Below are 22,696 nucleotides of genomic sequence, written 5' to 3'. Positions count from 1 at the left end.
CTTTTACCTAATGCTGAACATTAAAGGAAATATATTCTCTTGGCTCATCTGTGTTTACTGTTAGAAAGTAATCATTCAGGAAGTGAGGATCTCCACTCTTTCACTGTGGCCCCTCTTGGTCACCTTCTACGTCTTGTGAGACATACCTAGGTAGAATTCTTTCTACTCTATCCTCAGGGACAATATTTATAGATATTTATTTATCACTGGGATAGGGAGGAAAGAATACTTCCCAAGTATTCCCTGCATATTGAAAAGGAGAAGAAGAGGGACAGGAATGGGGAGTGGAAAACCCTCCCCTTCTTTATTTCAGTTTCTAAAAGATGGAACAGGAGCCAAACAAGGAGTGCTCAGTGGCTGAAGCTAGGGTGTCTGAATGTGTTTGGGTATAACCAAGATGAGAAGAAAGGAGAAAGAGGTAGCATGTTTGAAGAAAGGAACATGGATGATTTGCTTTGTGTGAAGCAAAGCACAAGGGTATGGGAAGAATAGTATGGAAATGTTTTAGGTTTGAAGTAAAAAATTAGTGTGAGGGCAAGGGAAAGAGCTAAGGAATGGGAAACATTTCTGCTGAAGGAGGAGCTTTGGGAATATGTTTAGGAGTGTAAAGAAGTGAGCTCCAGGCTGATATCTAGGGGTAAAAACAAAAGTGATTTATGGGAGGTATGTGGAGAAAGACTGGAGGAAGTGAAGTATTTAGGTATCTGGGAGTGGAATTAGCAGCTGATGGAACCATGCAAGTGGAAGTGAGTCATGGGGTGGGGAAGGGGGCAAAGGGACTGTTGAAGAATGTGCGGAAGGCGAGAATGTTATCTTGGAGAGCAAAAATGGATATGTTTGAAGCAATAGTGGTTCCAACAATGTTATATGGTTGCAAGGCATGGGCTATAGATAGGGTTGTGTGGATGTGTTGGAAATGAAATGTTTGAGGACAATATGTGGTGTGAGATGGTTTGATCGAGTACGTAATGAAAAGGTAATTTTTTTTTTTCTGTCTCCCGCATTTGCGAGGTAGCGCAAGGAAACAGACGAAAGAAATGGACCAACCCACCCCCATACACATGTATATACATACGTCCACACACGCAAATATACATACCTACACAGCTTTCCATGGTTTACCCCAGACGCTTCACATGCCCTGATTCAATCCACTGACAGCACATCAACCCCGGTATACCACATCGATCCAATTCACACTATTCCTTGCCCTCCTTTCACCCTCCTGCATGTTCAGGCCCCGATCACACAAAATCTTTTTCACTCCATCTTTCCACCTCCAATTTGGTCTCCCACTTCTCCTCATTCCCTCCACCTCTGACACATATATCCTCTTGGTCAATCTTTCCTCACTCATTCTCTCCATGTGCCCAAACCATTTCAAAACACCCTCTTCTGCTCTCTCAACCACGCTCTTTTTATTTCCACACATCTCTGTTACCCTTACATTACTTACTCGATCAAACCACCTCACACCACACGTTGTCCTCAAACATCTCATTTCCAGCACATCCACCCTCCTGCGCACAACTCTATCCATAGCCCACGCCTTGCAACCACACAACATTGTTGGAACCACTATTCCTTCAAAAATACCCATTTATGCTTTCCGAGATAATGTTCTCGACTTCCACACATTCTTCAAGGCTCCCAGGATTTTCGCCCCCTCCCCCACCCTATGATCCACTTCCGCTTCCATGGTTCCATCCGCTGCCAGATCCACTCCCAGATATCTAAAACACTTTACTTCCTCCAGTTTTTCTCCATTCAAACTTACCTCCCAGTTGACTTGACCCTCAACCCTACTGTACCTAATAACCTTGCTCTTATTCACATTTACTCTTAACTTTCTTCTTTCACACACTTTACCAAACTCAGTCACCAGCTTCTGCAGTTTCTCACATGAATCAGCCACCAGCGCTGTATCATCAGCGAACAACAACTGACTCACTTCCCAAGCTCTTTCATCCACAACAGACTGCATACTTGCCCCTCTTTCCAAAACTATATATATATATATATATATATATATATATATATATAGTTTGTTGAGTATTCCTGGTAAATTATATGGGAGGGTATTGATTGAGAGGGTGAAGGCATGTACAGAGCATCAGATTGGGGAAGAGCAGTGTGGTTTCAGAAGTGGTAGAGGATGTGTGGATCAGGTGTTTGCTTTGAAGAATGTTTGTGAGAAATACTTAGAAAAGCAAATGGATTTGTATGTAGCATTTATGGATCTGGAGAAGGCATATGATAGAGTTGATAGAGATGCTCTGTGGAAGGTATTAAGAATATATGGTGTGGGAGGCAAGTTGTTAGAAGCAGTGAAAAGTTTTTATCGAGGATGTAAGGCATGTGTACGTGTAGGAAGAGAGGAAAGTGATTGGTTCTCAGTGAATGTAGATTTGCGGCAGGGGTGTGTGATGTCTCCATGGTTGTTTAATTTGTTTATGGATGGGGTTGTTAGGGAGGTAAATGCAAGAGTCTTGGAAAGAGGGGCAAGTATGAAGTCTGTTGGGGATGAGAGAGCTTGGGAAGTGAGTCAGTTGTTGTTCGCTGATGATACAGCGCTGGTGGCGGATTCATGTGAGAAACTGCAGAAGCTGGTGACGGAGTTTGGTAAAGTGTGTGGAAGAAGAAAGTTAAGAGTAAATGTGAATAAGAGCAAGGTTATTAGGTACAGTAGGGTTGAGGGTCAAGTCAATTGGGAGGTGAGTTTGAATGGAGAAAAACTGGAGGAAGTGAAGTGTTTTAGATATCTGGGAGTGGATCTGTCAGCGGATGGAACCATGGAAGCGGAAGTGGATCATAGGGTGGGGGAGGGGGCGAAAATTTTGGGAGCCTTGAAAAATGTGTGGAAGTCGAGAACATTATCCCGGAAAGCAAAAATGGGTATGTTTGAAGGAATAGTAGTTCCAACAATGTTGTATGGTTGCGAGGTGTGGGCTATGGATAGAGTTGTGCGCAGGAGGATGGATGTGCTGGAAATGAGATGTTTGAGGACAATGTGTGGTGTGAGGTGGTTTGATCGAGTAAGTAACGTAAGGGTAAGAGAGATGTGTGGAAATAAAAAGAGCATGGTTGAGAGAGCAGAAGAGGGTGTTTTGAAATGGTTTGGGCACATGGAGAGAATGAGTGAGGAAAGATTGACCAAGAGGATATATGTGTCGGAGGTGGAGGGAACGAGGACAAGAGGGAGACCAAATTGGAGGTGGAAAGATGGAGTGAAAAGGATTTTGTGTGATCGGGACCTGAACATGCAGGAGGGTGAAAGGAGGGCAAGGAATAGAGTGAATTGGAGCGATGTGGTATACAGGGGTTGACGTGCTGTCAGTGGATTGAATCAAGGCATGTGAAGCGTCCGGGGTAAACCATGGAAAGCTGTGTAGGTATGTATATTTGCGTGTGTGGACGTGTGTATGTACATGTGTATGGGGGGGGTTGGGCCATTTCTTTCGTCTGTTTCCTTGCGCTACCTCGCAAACGCGGGAGACAGCGACAAAGTATAAAAAGAAAAAAAGAAAAAAAAAAAAATATATATATATATATATATATATATATATATATATCCCTGGGGATAGGGGAGAAAGAATACTTCCCACGCATTCCTCACGTGTCGTAGAAGGTGACTAAAGGGGATGGGAGCGGGGGGCCAGAAACCCTCCCCTCCTTGTATTTTAACTTTCTAAAAGGGGAAACAGAAGAAGGAGTCATGCGGGGGGTGCTCATCCTCCTCGAAGGCTCAGATTGGGGTGTCTAAATGTGTGTGGATGTAACCAAGATGAGAAAAAAGGAGAGATAGGTAGTATGTTTGAGGAAAGGAACCTGGATGTTTTGGCTCTGAGTGAAATGAAGCTCAAGGGTAAAGGGGAAGAGTAGTTAGGGAATGTCTTGGGAGTAAAGGCAGGGGTTAGTGAGAGGACAAGAGCAAGGGAAGGAGTAGCACTACTCCTGAAACAGGAGTTGTGGGAGTATGTGATAGAATGTAAGAAAGTAAATTCTAGATTGATATGGGTAAAACTGAAAGTTGATGGAGAGAGATGGGTGATTATTGGTGCATATGCACCTGGGCATGAGAAGAAAGATCATGAGAGGCAAGTGTTTTGGGAGCAGCTGAATGAGTGTGTTAGTGGTTTTGATGCACAAGACCAGGTTGTAATGATGGGTGATTTGAATTCAAAGGTGAGTAATGTGGCAGCTGAGGGAATAATTTGTGTACATGGGGTGTTCAGTGTTGTAAATGGAAATGGTGAAGAGCTTGTAGATTTATGTACTGAAAAAGGACTGGTGATTGGGAATACCTAGTTGAAAATGAGAGATATACATAAGTATACGTATGTAAGTAGGAGAGATGGCCAGAGAACATTATTGGATTGCGTGTTAATTGATAGGTGCGCGAAAGAGAGACTTTTGGATGTTAATGTGCTGAGAGATGCAACTGGAGGGATGTCTGATCATTATGTTTTGGAGGCGAAGGTGAAGATTTGTAGAGGTTTTCAGAAAAGAAGAGAGAATGTTGGGGTGAAAAGAGTGGTGAGATAAGATTGAATGTTGGGATGAAAAGAGTGGTGAGAGTAAGTGAGCTTGGGAAGGAGACCTGTGTGAGGAAGTACCAGGAGAGACTGAGTACAGAATGGAAAAAGGTGAGAACAAAGGACGTAAGGGGAGTGGGGGAGGAATGGGATGTATTTAGGGAAGCAGTGATGGCTTGCGCAAAAGATGCTTGTGGCATGAGAAGCGTGGGAGGTGGGCAGATTAGAAAGGGTAGTGAGTGGTGGGATGAAGAAGTAAGAGTATTAGTGAAAGAGAAGAAAGAGGCATTTGGATGATTTTTGCAGGGAAATAATGCAAATGAGTGGGAGATGTATAAAAGAAAGAGGCAGGAGGTCAAGAGAAAGATGCAAGAGGTGAAAAAGAGGGCAAATGAGAGTTGGGGTGAGAGAGTATCATTAAATTTTAGGGGGAATAAAAAGATGTTTTGGAAGGAGGTAAATAAAGTGCGTAAGACAAGGGAACAAATGGGAACTTCAGTGAGGGGGGTTAATGGGGAGGTGACAACAAGTAGTGGTGATGTGAGAAGGAGATGGAGTGAGTATTTTGAAGGTTTGTTGAATGTGTTTGATGATTGAGTGGCAGATATAGGGTGTTTTGGTTGAGGTGGTGTGCAAAGTGAGAGGGTTAGGGAGAATGATTTGGTAAACAGAGAAGAGGTAGTAAAAGCTTTGCGGAAGACGAAAGCTGGCAAGGCAGCGGGTTTGGATGGTATTACAGTGGAATTTATTAAAAAAAGGGGTGACTGTATTGTTGACTGGTTGGTAAGGTTATTTAATGTATGTATGACTCATGGTGAGGTGCCTGAGGATTGGCGGAATGCTTGCATAGTGCCGTTGTACAAAGGCAAAGGGGATAAAAGTGAGTGCTCAAATTACAGAGGTATAAGTTTGTTGAGTATTCCTGGGAAATTATATGAGAGGGTATTGATTGAGAGGGTGAAGGCATGTACAGAGCATCAGATTGGGGAAGAGCATTGTGGTTTCAGAAGTGGTAAAGGATGTGTGGATCAGGTGTTTGCTTTGAAGAATGTATGTGAGAAATACTTAGAAAAGGAAATGGATTTGTATGTAGCATTTATGGATCTGGAGAAGGCATAAGATAGAGTTGATAGAGATGCTCTGTGGAATGTATTAAGAATATATGGTGTGGGAGGCAAGTTGTTGGAAGCAGTAAAAGTTTTTATCGAGGATGTGAGGCATGTGTACGTGTAGGAAGAGAGGAAAGTGATTGGTTCTCAGTGAATGTAGGTTTGTGGCAGGGATGTGTGATGTCTTCATGTTTGTTTAATTTGTTTATGGATGGGGTTGTTAGGGAGGTGAATGCAAGAGTTTTGGAAAGAGGGGCAAGTATGCAGTCTTTTGGGGATGAAAGAAGTGAGTCAGTTGTTGTTCGCTGATGATACAGCGCTGGTGGCTGATTTGTGTGAGAAACTGCAGAAGCTGGTGACTGAGTTTGGTAAAGTGTGTGAAAGAAGAAAGCTGAGAGTAAATGTGAAAAAGAGCAAGGTTATTAGGTACAGTAGGGTGGAGGGACAAGCCAACTGGGAGGTAAGTTTGAATGGAGAAAAACTGGAGGAAGTGAAGTGTTTTAGATATCTAGGAGTGAATTTGGCAGCGGATGGAACCATGGAAGTGGAAGTGAATCATAGGATGGGGGAGGGGGTGAAAGTTCTGAGAGCGTTGAAGAATGTGTGGAAGTCGAGAACATTATCTTGGAAAGCAAAAATGGGTATGTTTGAAGGAATAGTGGTTCCAACAATGTTATATGGTTGCAAGGCATGGGCTATGGATAGAATTGTGTGGAGGAGGGTGGATGTGCTGGAAATGAGATGTTTGAGGACAATATGTGGTGTGAGGTGGTTTGATCGAGTAAGTAATAATAGGGTAAGAGAGATGTGTGGTAATAAAAAGAGTGTGGTTGAGAAAGCAGAAGAGGGTGTTTTGAAATGGTTTGGTCACATGGAGAGAATGAGTGAGGAAAGATTGACCAAGAGAATATATGTGTCAGAGGTGGAGGGAACGAGGAGAAGTGGGAGACCAAATTGGAGGTGGAAAGATGGAGTGAAAAAGATTTTGAGTGATTGGGGCCTGAACATGCAGGAGGGTGAAAGGAGTGCAAGGAATCAAGTGAATTGGAATGATGTGGTATACCGGGGCTGACGTGCTGTCAATGGATTGAACCTGGGCATGTGAAGCATCTGAGGTAAACCATAGAAAGTTCTGTGGGGCCTGGATGTGGAAAAGGAGTTGTGGTTTCGGTGCATTATTACATGACAGCTAGAGACTGAGTTTTAGCGAAATGGCCTTTGTTGTCTTTTCCTAGTGCTACCTCGCGCACATGCAGGGGGAGGGGGTTATTATTTCGTGTGGTGGGGTGGCGATGGGAATGAATAAAGGCAGACTATGAATTATGTACATGTGTATATATGTATATGTCTGTGTGTGTGTATATATATATATGTATACGTTGAGATGTATAGGTATGTATATGTGCGTGCTTGAATGTGTATGTACGTATATACATGTGTATGTGGGTGGGTTGGGCCATTCTTTCGTCTGTTTCCTTGCGTTACCTCGCTAACGTGGGAGACAGCGACAAAGTAAAATGAATAAATAAATAAATAAGAGTACAATGAGCAGAGGAGTAGTGGACAAAGGAAACAACACCCAAAAAACAATTTGTATGGTGATTGCCATGTGACAACCTTGCCATGATAGCAAAATCTTGTGGTAGGAACTCATAGGTAGGTAATCCCAGCTGACTGTATACCTGCTTATCTCTCCAATGATCATTGCATTCACCTCCTTAACCACCCTGTCACCCCTTCCATAAACAAGTTAAATAGCCATGGTAATATCTCATACCCCTGCTGCAGACCAGCTTCACCTTAAATCACTCACTCTTCCAACCCTTAACCATTTCTTCCAAAATGACCTCCCATTATCTCAAGCAAACCACAAAATGATGGTTCCTTCATTCATAGTCAGCCTCACAGTAATGTCACATTCTGACTCCACAATACCAGCAACAAACATGAAGCACTACATTGCACTATTAGATCAATGGCTCATCCAGAACAGAATTTTCTACATCTCCACAGAAGTCTTCAGTCATTCTTTTTAACCCCCACCAAACATGAATCCAGCTCACACCCTTCAGTCCCTTGAATGAGCAATCACTCTTACTGAAAAAAACACTAACCATCTTAGGTGTCACCTCCAACACACGTGACATTCACTCCCCACACTGTGACATCAATATTAGAGCAACACACAAATCAAATTTTCTCAGAACAGTAGCTGGCACCTGATTTGGACAAAGGAAAATCCCTTTACATCCACTATGTACATACAATCCTTCCACTCCACACTAAACTATGCCTTACCAACCAGGCCTTCCTTCCTCTCAAAAGAAAATGTAACAGAGCTGAAAACCACTCAAGATAGTGCAATTAGAACAGTTATTGGCTGCATAGCAACCACAAATATTTAACACTTGCACAGTGAAACAATGATCCTCCCAGTGCAGTCCCACCTTACCATGTTTAGTGCTCAGTTCTAAGCAACAGCAGTAGACCCCTCTCACTTAACCCACTCCATAACTAACCATGTAGAAATAAAGAGCTTACCCCTACTTCACATATCAACCTACTCAAAGATTCCCCACCCCTAACAGATATGTCACTGACAGAACACATACACACCAAAATAATCTGTCAAGTACCAAACAAATGCCCTCCTAACTCAGTCTTAAACTCCACCCTACCAGATATGAACCCATCAGAAGCCACATTACCCAGACAAACATGTGTCACACATTCCTTTCTGTGCTGTGGATATCACCCATCCCTACAACACTGCTAACAACATTTCAGCATATCCCAAGACTGTTCGTGCTCATGATGCAGTTACCAAAATAAAAATGCCAAGCACTTGCCCTGAAAACTCTTCTCAAAGACACACTCACATCACTACACTTACTTTCCTGTTGTCCTAACTGGTGGATGCAGCCAGCTTCCTGAGCACTGCAGTAATCTCATAAAGATAGAAGGGAATCTTGGGAAGGAAGTAAGTAATAAGGATGTGTGGATCAGGTGTTTGCTTTGAAGAATGTGTGTGAGAAATACTTAAAGAAACATGGATTTGTATGTAGCATTTATGGATTTGGAGGAGGTATATGACAGGGTGAAAAGAGATGCTTTGTGGAAGGTCTTAAGAGTGTACGGTGTTGGAAGTAAGCAGCGAGAAGTTTTATCAAGGGTGTAAGGCATGTGTATGAGTAGGAAGAGAGGAGAGTGACTGATTCCCAGTGAAGGTCAGTCTGCAGCAGGGGTGTCTGTTGTCCCCATGGTTGTATAATATGTTTATGGATGGAGTGGTTAGGGTGGTAAATGTGAGAGTTTTGGAGAGAGAGGTGAGTATGCACTCTGTTGGGGATGAGAGGGCCTGAGAAGTGAGTCATTTGTTGTTTGCCAATGATACTGCACTAGTGGATGATTCGTGTGAGGATGCAGATGTTGGTGACTGAGCTTGGAAAATGTGTTAAAGGAAAAAGTTGAGAGGAAATGTGAATAAGAGCAAGGTTATTAGTGTCAGCAGGGTTGAATGACACATTAGTTGGGATGTGAGTTTGAATGGAGAAAAATTGGAAGAAGTGAAGTGTTTTAGATATCTGAGAGTGGAATTAGCAGCGAATGGAACCATGGAAGTGGAAGTGAGTCATAGGATAGGGGAGGGGCAAAGATTCTGGGAACAATGAAGAATGTGAGGAAATAGAGGATGTTATCTCGGAGTGCAAAAATGGGTATGTTTGAAGGAATAGTACTTCCAACAGTATTATATGGTTGCAAGGCATGGGCTATAGATAGAGTTATATGGAGGAGGGTGGGTGTGTTTGAAATGAAATGTTGGAGGACAATATGTGGTGTGAGGTGGTTTGATTTCATGAGAAACAAAAGGGTAAGAGAGATGTGTGGTAATAGAAAGAGTGTGGTTGAGAGAGCACAAGACGGTGTGTTGATATGGTTTGGACATATGGAGAGAAAGAGTGAGGAAAGGTTGACAAAGAGAATATATGTGTCAGAGGTGGAGGGATTAGAAGTGGGAGACCAAATTGGAGGTGAAAGGATGGAGGGAAAAAGATTTTGAGCGATTTTGGCCTGAACATACTGGAGGATGAGAGGCATGCAAGGAATAGAGCGAATTGGAACAATGTGGTATACTGGGTTCAACTTGCTGTGAATGGACTGAACCAGGGCATGTGAAATGTCAGATAAACCATGGAAATGTCTGTGGGGTCTGGATGTGGATAGGGAGTTATGGTTTGGGTGCATTACTTATGACAGCTAGAGACTGAGTGTGAACGAATTGGGCCTTTTTTGTCTGTTTTCCCGGTGCTACCTCATCGACATGGGATGGCACCAGGAATGGATGAAGGCAAGCGCCCCTGTCTCTAAAACTCTCACATTTACCCCCCAAACCACCCGATCCATACAGAAATTAATTAGCCATGGGAACATCACACACCCTAGCCGCAGATCGACCTTCACTGGGAACCAATTACTCTCCTCTCTTCCTACTCGTATACATGCCTTACACCCTTGATAAAAACTCCTCACTGCTTCTAGCAGCTTACTCCCACACCATATACTCTTAAGTCCTTCCACAAAGCATCTCTATTGCCCCTATCATATACCTTCTCTAGGTCCATAAATGCTACATACAAATCCATCTGTTTTTCTAAGTATTTCTCACACACATTCTTCAAAGTAAACACCTCATCCACACATCCTCTTCCTTTTGTGAAACCACGCTGCTCCTCCCCAATCTGATGCTTTGTACATGCTTTCACCCTCTCTATCAATACCTTCCCATACAATTTTCCCGGAATACTCAAACTTATGCCTCTGTATTTAAACATTCTCCTTTATCTTTATCCCCTTTGCTTTTGTACAATGGCACTATACATGCATTCTGCCAATCCTCAGGCACTTCTCCATGAACCATACTTACATCAAATATCCTTACCAACCAATCAACAATACAGTCGCCCCCTTTCTTAATAAATTCCCCTGCAATACCATCTAAACCTGTTGCCTTGCCGGATTTCATCTTCAACAAGGCTTTCACCACCTCTTCTTTCCTTACCGAACCACTCTCACTGACACTCTCACTTTGCACCCACCCCAACCAAATCACCCTACATCTGCCACTCTATCATCAGACACATTCAACAGACTTTCAAAATACTCATTCCATCTTTTCACTTTACCACTACCTGTTATCACTTCCTCCTTCATCGATGTTCCCATTTGTTCTCTTGTCTTACACATGTTATTTGCCTCCTTACAAAACATCTTTTTATTCTCCCTAAAATTTAATGATACTCTTTCACCTCAACTCTCATTTACCCTCTTTTTCAACCCTTGCACCTTCCTCTTGACCTCCTGCCACTTTATCTTATACATCTCCTAGTCATTTGCACTTCTAACTCGTAAGTATTGTCCAAATGCCTCTCTTTCCTCTTTCACTAGTAACTTTAGCTCATCCCACCACTCACTACCCTCTCTAATCTGCCCATTTCCCACCATTCTCATGCCACATGTATCTCTTGCACATGTGATCACTGCTTCCCTAAATACATCCCTTTCGTCACCCACTCCTTTCACTTCTTTAGCTCTCACCTTTTGCCACTCTATACTCAATCTCTCCAGATATATCTTTGCACAAATCTCCTTTCCAGGCTCACTTACTCTCACCATACTCTTCTGTCCAACATTCTCTCTCATTTTTTTAAAACCTCTACAGCTTTTCACCTTTGCTTTCACAAGATAGTGATCAGACATCCCACCAGCTGCCCCTCTCAGCACAAGTACATCCAAAAGTCTCTTTTACATGGCTATCAATTGATATTATATTTTATATATTTTATATATTTTATATATCAATTGATATGTAATCTAATAATGCCTGTTGACCATCTTTCCTACTCACATATGTATACTTGTGTATATCTCTCTTTTTAAGCCAGGTATTCCCAATCACCAGTCTTTTTTCAACACACAAGTCCACAAGCTCCTTACCATTTCCACTTAAAACTCTGAAAATCCCTTGTGCACCAATTATACTATACCATCAGCTTCCACATTACTCACCTTCACATTCAAATCTCCCATCACTAATACCTGGTCTCTTGCACCAAAACTATTGACACACTCCCCCAGCTGCTCCTAAAACACTTGCCTTTCATGACCTTTCTTCTCATGATCAGGTGTGAAAGCATCAATAATCACCCATCTCTCACCATCCACTTTCAGTTTTACCCACATCAATCTAGAATTTACTTCCTTATACTCTGTCACACACTCCCACAACTCCTGCTTTAGGAGCAGTGCTTCTCCTTTCTTAGGTCTTGTCCTCACACCAACCCCTGACTTTACTCCCAAGACGCTTCCAAACCATTCTTCCCCTTTACCTTAGAGCTTTATTTCACTCAGAGCCAGAACTTCCAGGTTTCTTTCCTCAAATATACTACCTATCTCTCCTTTCTTCTCATCTTGGTTACATCCACTCACAGTCAGACACCCCATTTTGAGCCTTCGAGGAGGATAAGGACTCCCCACTTGACTCCTTCCTTTGTTTCCTCTTTTAGAAATGGAAATAAAGGAATTGAAGGGTTTCTAGCCCCCTCCCACTCCTGCCCCCTTTAGTCACCTCCTATGACATACAGGGAATCTGGAATATTATTCTTTCTCCCCTATCCACAGGTTTAGCTTTAATGGGATGGCCTTGTTTCGGGCCTCAGCTGCCCATGCCATCTCAGCTAACATAAAGAAAAAATGCAGATGAGAGCAGCCTCAGATAGACACTTATTTCAAAACTCCCTTCTCAAACACACCATTAGTAATCACAGTGATGCACTCTGACAATAGAAATGCAATTGACTGGATATACTACTTCTTGTAGTGAACTTGTGAAAATCTGTAAGCTCTGTTTAGGGGTCTAAAAGTCAGATAACTGTACTTTTGATGGATGTCTAAAGTCAGATATCTGACTTTCAATGGATGAAATAACCATAAACCTGGAAGTCCGATAACTAGACTTTCCAGGTACATAGATATAATTCTGACTCGTATTCTTACATATCTTTCAAATATGCTTCCATTTTTGTGTAATCTTCAGAATAGCTGATTTTTAAGTACTTTACCAATTTTATTCCTATATTAAGCTGCACTGGGTTCATTCATGTCATTGTAACCAATTTCAGATCTTTTTCTTTGAAAATAGTCTTTTTTTTTTTTAATGAATGTGATCAGTGAAGACCCATAACCATAAGTAATTATTTTTGCATTGCTCTTTCAGTTATTTGATGAGATCTTCCACACACACACACCCCCCCCCCCCCTTTTTTTTTTTTTTTTTTTTTTTTTTTTTTTTTTTTTTTTTTTTTTTTTACAGCTACCCCCTTTCTTCTCCAGTGAGTCGGTGAGTTTGATGTAGATAAATTTTAATGATTTTTCCTCAGTAAGCAGCCTCACAAATTTGAGTGAACTTTAACCTTTATTTGGTGATATATGCAGCATGCATAGGCATTTCTTGGTCATTTTTTTTAGTTCATGTTCATAATTAACTTAGGGAGGGTGCTAGTGAGAACTAACATCATCCCCTTCCTTATTGCTGCAGTTACCCCCCACCGGACCATCCGCCTTACTAAGCATCTGACGTATGTTGGAAGCACCACTGCTGAGTCTTGATAGTTGGTACGGACACAGTATTGTGGTGTCATCATGTATTCATAACCCGTCACGAAGCATACGTGTTGGCCCCACCCAGATCCATACCACTCCTGTGGCTCTTCTGAACCATGCTGCTCTAGTAACCCTGGGATGGGAACAGGAAGTTTATTCATGATATCCCTAAAGAGCAGTTATCATACAACTGAAATGTTGCTGTTAGTCTGATTTAGTCTTTTCTATAGAATTGAAAGTTTTTGTGAGGCTGAACAGTTTTCTCGGGTAGGATCAGCTTATGTTCCGTAAGTTTCTTTGTTATATATTTTGCTGAAGGCTACAATGTTATAGATATTATGAATAAAGACAAAAAGAGAACTGAGTAGATACTTGTTTTATTGCCTCTGACATCCTTTAGGATCTGAAAGTTCTTACTGTTTCTCAAAAAATAATACACTGAAGACACATGGAGAGAATGAGTGAGAAAAGGTTGACAAAGAGGACATATGTTTCAGAGGTGGAGGGAACAAGAAGTGGGAAACCAAATGGGGTGGAAGGATGGAGTGAAAAAGATTTTGAGCGATCGAGGCCTGAACATGTAGGAGGATGAGAGGCATGCAAGGAATAGAGTGAATTGGAACAATGTGGTGTGCCAGAGTTGATGTGCTCTCAGTGGACTGAACCTGGGCATGTGAAACATCTTAGGTAAACATGGAAAGATATGTGGGGCCTGGATGTGGATAGGGAGCTGTGGTTTTGGTGCATTACACATGACAGCTAGAGACTAAGTGTGTACGAATGTAGTGTTTTTTGTATGTTTTCCTGGTGCTACCTTGCTGAAGCAGGGGGAAGCAATGCTACTTCCTGTGGAACAGGGTAGCAACAGGAATGGATGAAGGCAAGCAAGTATTAATATGTACATGTTTATATATGTTTATGTCTGTGTATACGTATGTATATGTGCATGTATGGGCGTTTATGTAAATATGTGTATATGAATGGTTGACCGGTTGGTAAGGTTATTTAATGTATGTATGATTCATGGTGAGGTGCCTGAGGATTGGTGGAATGCGTGCATAGTGCCATTGTATAAAGGCAAAAGGGATAAGAGTGAGTGCTCAAATTACAGAGGTATAAGTTTGTTGAGTATTCCTGGTAAATTATATGGGAGGGTATTGATTGAGAGGGTGAAGGCATGTACAGAGCATCAGATTGGGGAAGAGCAGTGTGGATTCAGAAGTGGTAGAGGATGTGTGGATCAGGTGTTTGCTTTGAAGAATGTATGTGAGAAATACTTAGAAAAGCAAATGGATTTGTATGTAGCATTTATGGATCTGGAGAAGGCATATGATAGAGTTGATAGAGGTGCTCTGTGGAAGGTACTAAGAATATATGGTGTGGGAGGCAAGTTGTTAGAAGCAGTGAAAAGTTTTTATTGAGGATGTACGTGTAGGAAGAGAGGAAAGTGATTGGTTCTCAGTGAATGTAGGTTTGTGGCAGGGGTGTGTGATGTCTCCATGGTTGTTTAATTTGTTTATGGATGGGGTTGTTAGGGAGGTGAATGTAAGAGTTTTGGAAAGAGGGGCAAGTATGCAGTCTGTTGTGGATGAAAGAGCTTGGGAAGTGAGTCAGTTGTTATTCGCTGATGATATAGCGCTGGTGGCTGATTCATGTGAGAAACTGCAGAAGCTGGTGACTGAGTTTGGTAAAGTGTGTGAAAGAAGAAAGTTAAGAGTAAATGTGAATAAGAGCAAGGTTATTAGGTACAGTAGGGTTGAGGGTCAAGTCAACTGGGAGGTAAGTTTGAATGGAGAAAAACTGGAGGAAGTAAAGTGTTTTAGATATCTGGGGGTGGATCTGGCAGCGGATGGAACCATGGAAGTGGAGGTGAATCATAGGGTGGGGGAGGGGGCGAAAATCCTGGGAGCCTTGAAGAATGTGTGGAAGTCGAGAACATTATCTCGGAAAGCAAAAATGGGTATGTTTGAAGGAATAGTGGTTCCAACAATGTTGTATGGTTGCGAGGCGTGGGCTATGGATAGAGTTGTGCGCAGGAGGGTGGATGTGCTGGAAATGAGATGTTTGAGGACGATATGTGGTGTAAGGTGGTTTGATCGAGTAAGTAATGTAAGGGTAAGAGAGATGTGTGGAAATAAGAAGAGCGTGGTTGAGAGAGCAGAAGAGGGTGTTTTGAAATGGTTTGGTCACATGGAGAGAATGAGTGAGGAAAGATTGACCAAGAGGATATATGTGTCGGAGGTGGAGGGAACGAGGAGAAGTGGGAGACCAAATTGGAGGTGGAAAGATGGAGTGAAAAAGATTTTGAGTGATCGGGGCCTGAACATGCAGGAGGGTGAAAGGCGGGCAAGGAATAGAGTGAATTGGATTGATGTGGTATACTGAGATCGAAGTGCTGTCAATGGATTGGATCAGGGCATGTGAACCTAACCTAACCTAACCATGGAAAGTTCTGTGGGGCCTAGATGTGGAAAGGGAGCTGTGGTTTCAGGCATTATTGCATGACAGTTAGAGACTGAGTGTGAACGAATGGGGCCTTTGTTGTCTTTTCCTAGCGCTACCTGGCACACGTGAGGGGGGGAGGGGGATGTTATTCCATGTGTGGCGAGGTGGCGATGGGAATGAATAAAGGCAGACAGTGTGAACTGTGTGCATGTGTATATATGTATATGTCTGTGTGTGTATATATATGTGTACATTGAGATGTATGGGTATGTATATTTGCGTGTGGGGACGTGTATGTATATACATGTGTACGGGGGTGGGTTGGGCCATTTCTTTCGTCTGTTTCCTTGCGCTACCTAGCAAACGCGGGAGACAGCGACAAAGCAAAATAAATAAAATACATAAATGTGTATATGAGTGGATGGGCCATTCTTTGTCTGTTTCCTGGTGCTACCTCATTGATGCGGGAAATGGTGATCAAGTATGATATGTAAATAAATAGATAGCTCATACTGTTTCTCAAAAATAATACACCGAAGATGTTCAACATATATCTAATGTATTAAGTGTAATGTGATTTAATCAAAGCATTAGTTGCCTTGAAATAGTGCTGCATAACCCAAGTTACCATCTTTCTCTACTCATACTCAATAGTGTATTATACAGCCAGTAATTATTGAATATCTCTAATGTTGTTCCAGTACATAGTTTTTTGTCTTAATTGTTATAAATCATTCTTGTATCATTACATATCTTTTAATTTGCTCTTTGCTTAGTAGATATTTGGAAGCCCATTTAACAGTTCTTCACAAGACATACATGTTTTCTTCAAGATTTTGGGAAGATTATTTTAGTGGTAGCTGAAAAGTGGGCAGTCAGTGTCACTGAAAAAAAAAATTAAGCAGTTTCCTGCTAAAACCTGCCACCAGTGCTGTTTCATCAATGAATAAAAAGTGACTCATTTTCCAGACCCCTACAGACTGCATACTTGCCTCTCTTTCCAAGCACCTCTCATATACCTTCCTCATGACCCCATTCATAAACAAATTAAACAGCTGTGGTGACATCATGCACCTCTTCTGGAGACCAATCTTCACCAGAATCACTCACTCTCCATTCTTTCTACTCATACACATGCCTTACATTTTTGATAAAAACTTCTCACTATCCATAAGACCTTCCATAGTGCATCTTTATCAACCCAACCCTATCATATGCTTTCTCCAAGTTCATAAATGACATACAAATCCTTCCGTTCCTTGAGCACTTTTGACTCACATTCTTCACAAGATCTGCACATCTACCACTCCTGAAACTCTTTACTTGCTTTCACCCTCTCAATCACCTCTCTCTCATACAACTTACAAGGTACACCCAACAAACTTATGTTTCTGTAATTCGAACACTCTCTCACATCCCCCTTGCATTTATACAGAGGTATTATTCATGCATTCTGCCAGTCTTTATATACTTCACCATGATCAATACATATATTGAAAATCTTACTGATCCAATCAACAACACAGTCACTCCCTGGTTAAATAATTCATCTACAGTATTATTCACTCCAGTTGCCTTGCTGCATTTCATCGTATGTAAGGCTTTCACCACCTCTTCTCTCTTCACCAAACCACTCTCCATGATTCTCTCACTTAACACACCACCCTGACTCAAACACACACTCTACTACTCGATCATCAAATATATTGAAGAGTCTTTCAAAATATTTGCTCAATCTTCTCACTTCATTACTACCTCTTGTCACCTACCCAATTTGGCCCCTCACTGATGTTCCTATTTGTTCTCGTTTTTTTGCATGCTATTAACCTTGCAAAACATCTTATGCCACCTAAAGTTTACTGATTCTTGCACACTATTAACTGTGCAAAACATCTTATGCCACCTAAAGTTTACTGATTCTTGCTTACCTAACTCTCACTTGTCCTCTTTTTAAACCCCAGCACCTTCCTCTTGACTTCCTACTGCTTTCTCCTATAAAGCATCTTCCAATCAATATTACTCCTTCCCTGTAAGTAATACCCAAATACCTCTCTTTACTCATTCATTAGCAACTTTACTTCACCCCACTACTCACTACCCTTTCTGATTTGCCCGCTTTCCGCACATTTTTCAACGCTACCAGAACTTTCGCCCCCTTCCCCACATTGTGACTCACTTCCGCTTCCATGGTTCCACCCTCTGTTAAATCCACTCCCAGATATCTAAAACACTTCACTTCCTCCATTTTTCTCCATTCAAACTAACCTCCCAATTAACTTGTCCCTCAACCCTACTGAACCTAATAACCTTGCTCTTATTCACATTTACTCTCAACTTTGTTCTTTTACACATTTTACCAAACTATGTCACCAACCTGCAATTTCTCATCGGAATCAGCCACCAGCACTGTATCATCAGCGAACAATTACTGACTCACTTCAAAAGCCCTCTTATCCACAACAGACTGCATACTTGCCCCTCTCTCCAAAAGTCTTGCATTCACCTCCCTAACAACCCCATCCATAAACAAATGAAAAAACTATGGAGAAATCATGCACCCCTCCTGCAAACCGACATTCACTGGGAACCAATCACTTTCCTCTCTTCTTACTCGTACACATGCCTTACATCCTTGATAAAAACTTGACTGCTTCTAGCAACTCACCTCCCACACCATATACTCTTAATACCTTCCACAAAGCATCTCTATCAACTCTTATCATATGCCTTCTCCAGATCCATAAATGCTACATACAAATCCATTTGTATTTTTAAGTATTTCTCACATACATTCTTCAAAGGAAACAACTGATCCTTACATCCTCTATCACTTCTGTAACCATACTGCTCTTCCCCAATCTGGTGCTCTGAACATGCCTTTACTCTCTCAATCAATACCCTCCCATATGATTTACCAGGAATACTCAACAAACTTATACCTCTGTAATTTGAACACTCACCTTTATCCCCTTTGCCTTTGTACAATGGCAATATGCATGCACTCTGCCAATCCTCAGGAACTTCACCATAAGCCATACATACACTGACTATCCTTACCAACCAATCAACAACAGTCACCCACTTTTGTAATAAATTTCACAGCATTACCAACCAAACCCGCCATCTTGCCGGCTTTCATCTTACGCAAAGCTTTCACTACCTCTTCTCTGTTTACCCAACCATTCTCCCTGACCCTCTCACTTTGCACACCACCTCGGCCAAAACACCCCATATCTGCCACTCTACCATCAAACACATTCAACAAACTTTCAAAATACTCTATCTCCCTCTCACTTCACCACTGCTTGTTATTACCTCCCCATTAGCCTTCTTCAACAATGTTCCCATTTGTTCTCTTGTCTTACGCACTTTATTTACCTCCTTCCAAAACATCTTTTTATTCTCCCTAACATTTAATGATACTTTCTCACCCCAACTCTCATCTGCCCTCTTTTTCACCTCTTGCACCTTTCTCTTGACGTCCTGCCTCTTTCTTTTGTACATATCCCAGTCATTTGCACTATTTCCTTGCAAAACTCGTCTAAATGCCTTTTTCTTCTATTTCACAATCTTACTTCTTCATCCCACCACTTACTACCCTTTATACTCTGCTCACTTCCCACGCTTCTCATTCCGCAAGCATCTTTTGCGCAAGCCATCAATGCTACCCTAAATACAACCCATTCCTCCCCCACACCCCTTACGTCATTTGCTTTCACCTTTTTCCGTTCTGCACTCAATTTCTCTTTGTACTTCCTCAAATAAGTCTCCTTTCCATGTTCACTGGCTCTCACTACTCTCTTTTCCAAGATAATGATTTATTAAAAGAAACGTTCCCTAGTTAAACAATGAAATATTGCTTCATTTTCATGTACTATGAAAATTTTGTTGTCAGATACACAGAATGATGTTCCTTTTTTTTTTTTAAAGGTATGAAGTTTTGATAATTAGAAGACGTTTATTGCCCTTCGGATTATTTTATTATGAGTACTTTGGAAGTACCAGTTCAAGTTAATGTTCAGATATAAAAATTTCAGCTTTTATCTGTATATACTATAAATAATGTGTTCTTATCATTAATGCGCCCAATACCACTAAAATTATGGTTTTAACAAGCTAATTTGTTAGTAACATTGAATGGATGCTGGAGTTTTTTTCTCGCTAAATACGATATAGGCTTGTTAGTGCTTATAACAAGTACGAATTTGCTCAAGTAAAAAAAAAAAATTCATAAATTGAATAAGTATATTTAGTAACTGTGACTCTACATTAACGTAATCTTAATTAGAATGAAAAAGTCTCTGCGGCAATAATAACAATACGGTTCACACTGTTAGGAGGCGTCTGCCATCTTTCGTCGCTGGACGAGTAAAACTGTTTCTGCTTCCATCCTGGAATTAACACTTCCCTCAATACTGAAGGTTTAGGTAAGATTTTTTTATTTTTTTTTCATATTAATGTATTATCATCTACTTATGAGAGGAATTAGGTTTATAGTTGATAATGCCGGAAGGTGAGAGAAAGCTGACGCGTCCCTAGAGCTACAGTGTTTACTTGTAGTACATAGATTCTGGTTCATAGTCCACACACAACGTTGCTTTATACTTGAGTTTTCATACTCTTGTGTCTTATTAAAGTTATTTGTAAGTTTCTGTTTTTTGTTTACTAAAGACGATTGTTATATATTTTCACACTTTCACTCCTTTGTAGATGTTTTTATTGATATCCCATCTCAGTTAGTCATTGAATTTCTTTCAAAACTAATGTCCGGAAGTCAAGGGACACAACAGAAATACCTAAGGACTAGGAAGAAATGTTTATTAATTGATTCGTACAGGTGGCATTTATGAAGACTTAGGCTATGTTTTTTCAGCAATGTTATAGCCGCTTACTGCCATTGAAATGGCATCTCTGCTTCATCCATGGCTATAGGCTTGTTGCTTTCCTGAAGTACAGTTCTCTGCTAATAACCTGAATAAGCAATCTTGCAGTAACATTACAGTAAAATTATGAACAAGCTTTTGATAAACATAGACCGTGTTTGGTCAACACTTAACCACTTCAGTCACCAATTACTCATATAGTATGGCTCATGTTAACTCATGCACTCACTCTAAGCAGTGGTATGCACCAACTTTGATACCTACAAAAGAGCACTGCTTCCTCATGGCTGTGGGCCTTTTGGATACTAGATTTACTCTAAATCTAAAAAAAAAAAAATTGCACAGAATTATTCTCTGACACCACTAGAGACCATTTGACAGGTAAGGCATGTGTTTCTTCATCTCGCACACACTTGACAATTCATGAGGTACATATTGTCTTCCATGTTTAAAGGTTATTTTCAACTGCTTATCTTTTCCATCTCATCCTCTTTATCACTATATTCCATGTGATCATCTAAAATTTTTATGCCATTTTGATGTTATAAAATATATAGGGCTTTTACATGTGGTGCCTCCACTGTAAGAGGTTGATAGGAATGTGTGTCATGATGTATGTATAGGGCATGAGATACCCTTCCAGAGCTACTCCGCTGCTTATAGCAAATCCTTTTGGGTAATATCTATCCATGCAGTAGAATTATCTGGACAGCCAGTCCTTGAGTAGTTGGTTTCCACAGAGAAACTATGGGATGCAGCAGCCAAATATATGCCCAAATTCAAGTTGCCTTGAGAGAAAGGTCACATGCAAACAGCTCATAAGAACAATGGTGAAAGTAATACAGAATAGAGTGAGAGGGCATCAACATCATGGTGAATGGAAAGGGAAGATTGAAGAGATGTGATGTCAGGAAAATTAATGAGATGGAAATCTTTTGATATCACTGGTTAATAGAGAGTTGGAGGATAAGCCATCCCAGGTGTGTGAGCTTATACTTGGGTAAGTAATAATGGCATTAAAACAAGACTCGTAGTATTTAGGAAGCAGACTTTGTGATGTTGATTATGTTGGGCATCCATGATAGAGTGGAGAATATTGATATGCCCGACATATTTATGTTATTATGGGGTTGAATTGTGTGTTTTGAAGTAGATCAAAGGGAAGCAGTTGAAGCTCAGAAATATAGGGAGAAATGGTGTTTTTAATACCTAAAGATTTAACAAGAGTGCTGCTTGAATACCCCAGATGTGAGAGCAGTACATAATACTTTAATGTGGTTTGGGCATGTGGAAAGAATGCAAGAGGGGGAGTTTACAAGGAGAGTGTATGATAGAATGATTAAAGGGGTGGATTTGAGAGAAAGACTACCTCTGACATCGGGAAGTAGAGTGGAAGAGTACAGGAAGAAAAGAAATGGTGGAAAAATGCATGGACTGGTGTATGCAAGGGAGGGCTGTAAAGGACAGGGATAAGTGAAGACTCTGTTGCTGTGGCCACCCCCTTGATGGGAGTTCCTTGAGGGAACAGGTATTAGAGATATAGGTAGATAAACTGCACTGGGGGATAATTCCAGGTGATGGGAAAAGTCTGGGTTTTCAAACAGGCGCAAAATAGGTGAGCAAGAATTTTAGCTAGTTTAGAGGCACACTCCCATAGCACTTGAAAAGTCATGACATCTGAGCCATATCCCTTGTCCACCCGGAGCTGGTAGAATACACGGATAATCCTATTTGAGAAGAATGTAGATGTCTGAGATTCATTGGGAGGAGATAAGGTTGGAGAAATAGAAGCAGAAAATAGAATACCAAAAAGAGAGGCTCTGTCAGTTGGAGAATTAGCAATAGACTGATACTGATCAGGTCAGAAGAAAGGAAGAATGATTGAATCTGTAGTTTGTGGCAATGTTTTTGGTTAGAAGTCGTCAGCACACTTTATTGTTATGAAGATGTGATTGACTTGCCTTTTTTTCAGTTTATCATGCCTGAATACTGTTTTGCAAGTGACTTTTGATTTACCTTTACATTTCAGACACATACTGTTGGCATTATCAGATTTGTATCTTCA

The 22,696-nt window shown here is 41.1% G+C and overlaps 2 protein-coding genes across 11 annotated transcripts in view; both read left to right on the top strand.

Annotated features, from left to right (window-relative positions):
• LOC139753122 (uncharacterized) overlaps positions 1–13,670 on the top strand; it is a 122,428-nt gene extending 108,758 nt beyond the window's left edge. For all 7 annotated transcript variants that reach the window (XM_071669225.1, XM_071669226.1, XM_071669228.1 and 4 more), the window contains one exon: positions 13,239–13,670. In XM_071669225.1, coding sequence (XP_071525326.1) covers positions 13,239–13,269 — 31 coding nt within the window. In that variant the 3' untranslated portion in view covers positions 13,270–13,670. The remainder of the gene's footprint in view (positions 1–13,238) is intronic.
• Positions 13,671–20,018: 6,348 nt separating this feature from the next.
• Positions 20,019–22,696, top strand: part of LOC139753123 (RNA-binding protein lark-like) — a 71,140-nt gene continuing 68,462 nt past the window's right edge. For 2 of the 4 annotated variants that reach the window (XR_011713650.1, XM_071669234.1), the window contains exon 1: positions 20,019–20,175. The gene's annotated coding sequence lies outside the window, so the exon portion shown is untranslated. Of the gene's footprint in view, positions 20,176–20,250; positions 20,392–22,696 lie in introns of those variants that run through there. The other 2 variants (XM_071669232.1, XM_071669233.1) reach the window with 2 other exon arrangements.

Source organism: Panulirus ornatus, chromosome 14 (genome assembly GCF_036320965.1).
Source record: "Panulirus ornatus isolate Po-2019 chromosome 14, ASM3632096v1, whole genome shotgun sequence".
NCBI classification, from domain to species: Eukaryota; Metazoa; Arthropoda; class Malacostraca; order Decapoda; family Palinuridae; genus Panulirus; species Panulirus ornatus.
Note: the sequence above shows the minus strand (reverse complement) of the source record. Positions and strands in the feature narration are given on the sequence as shown.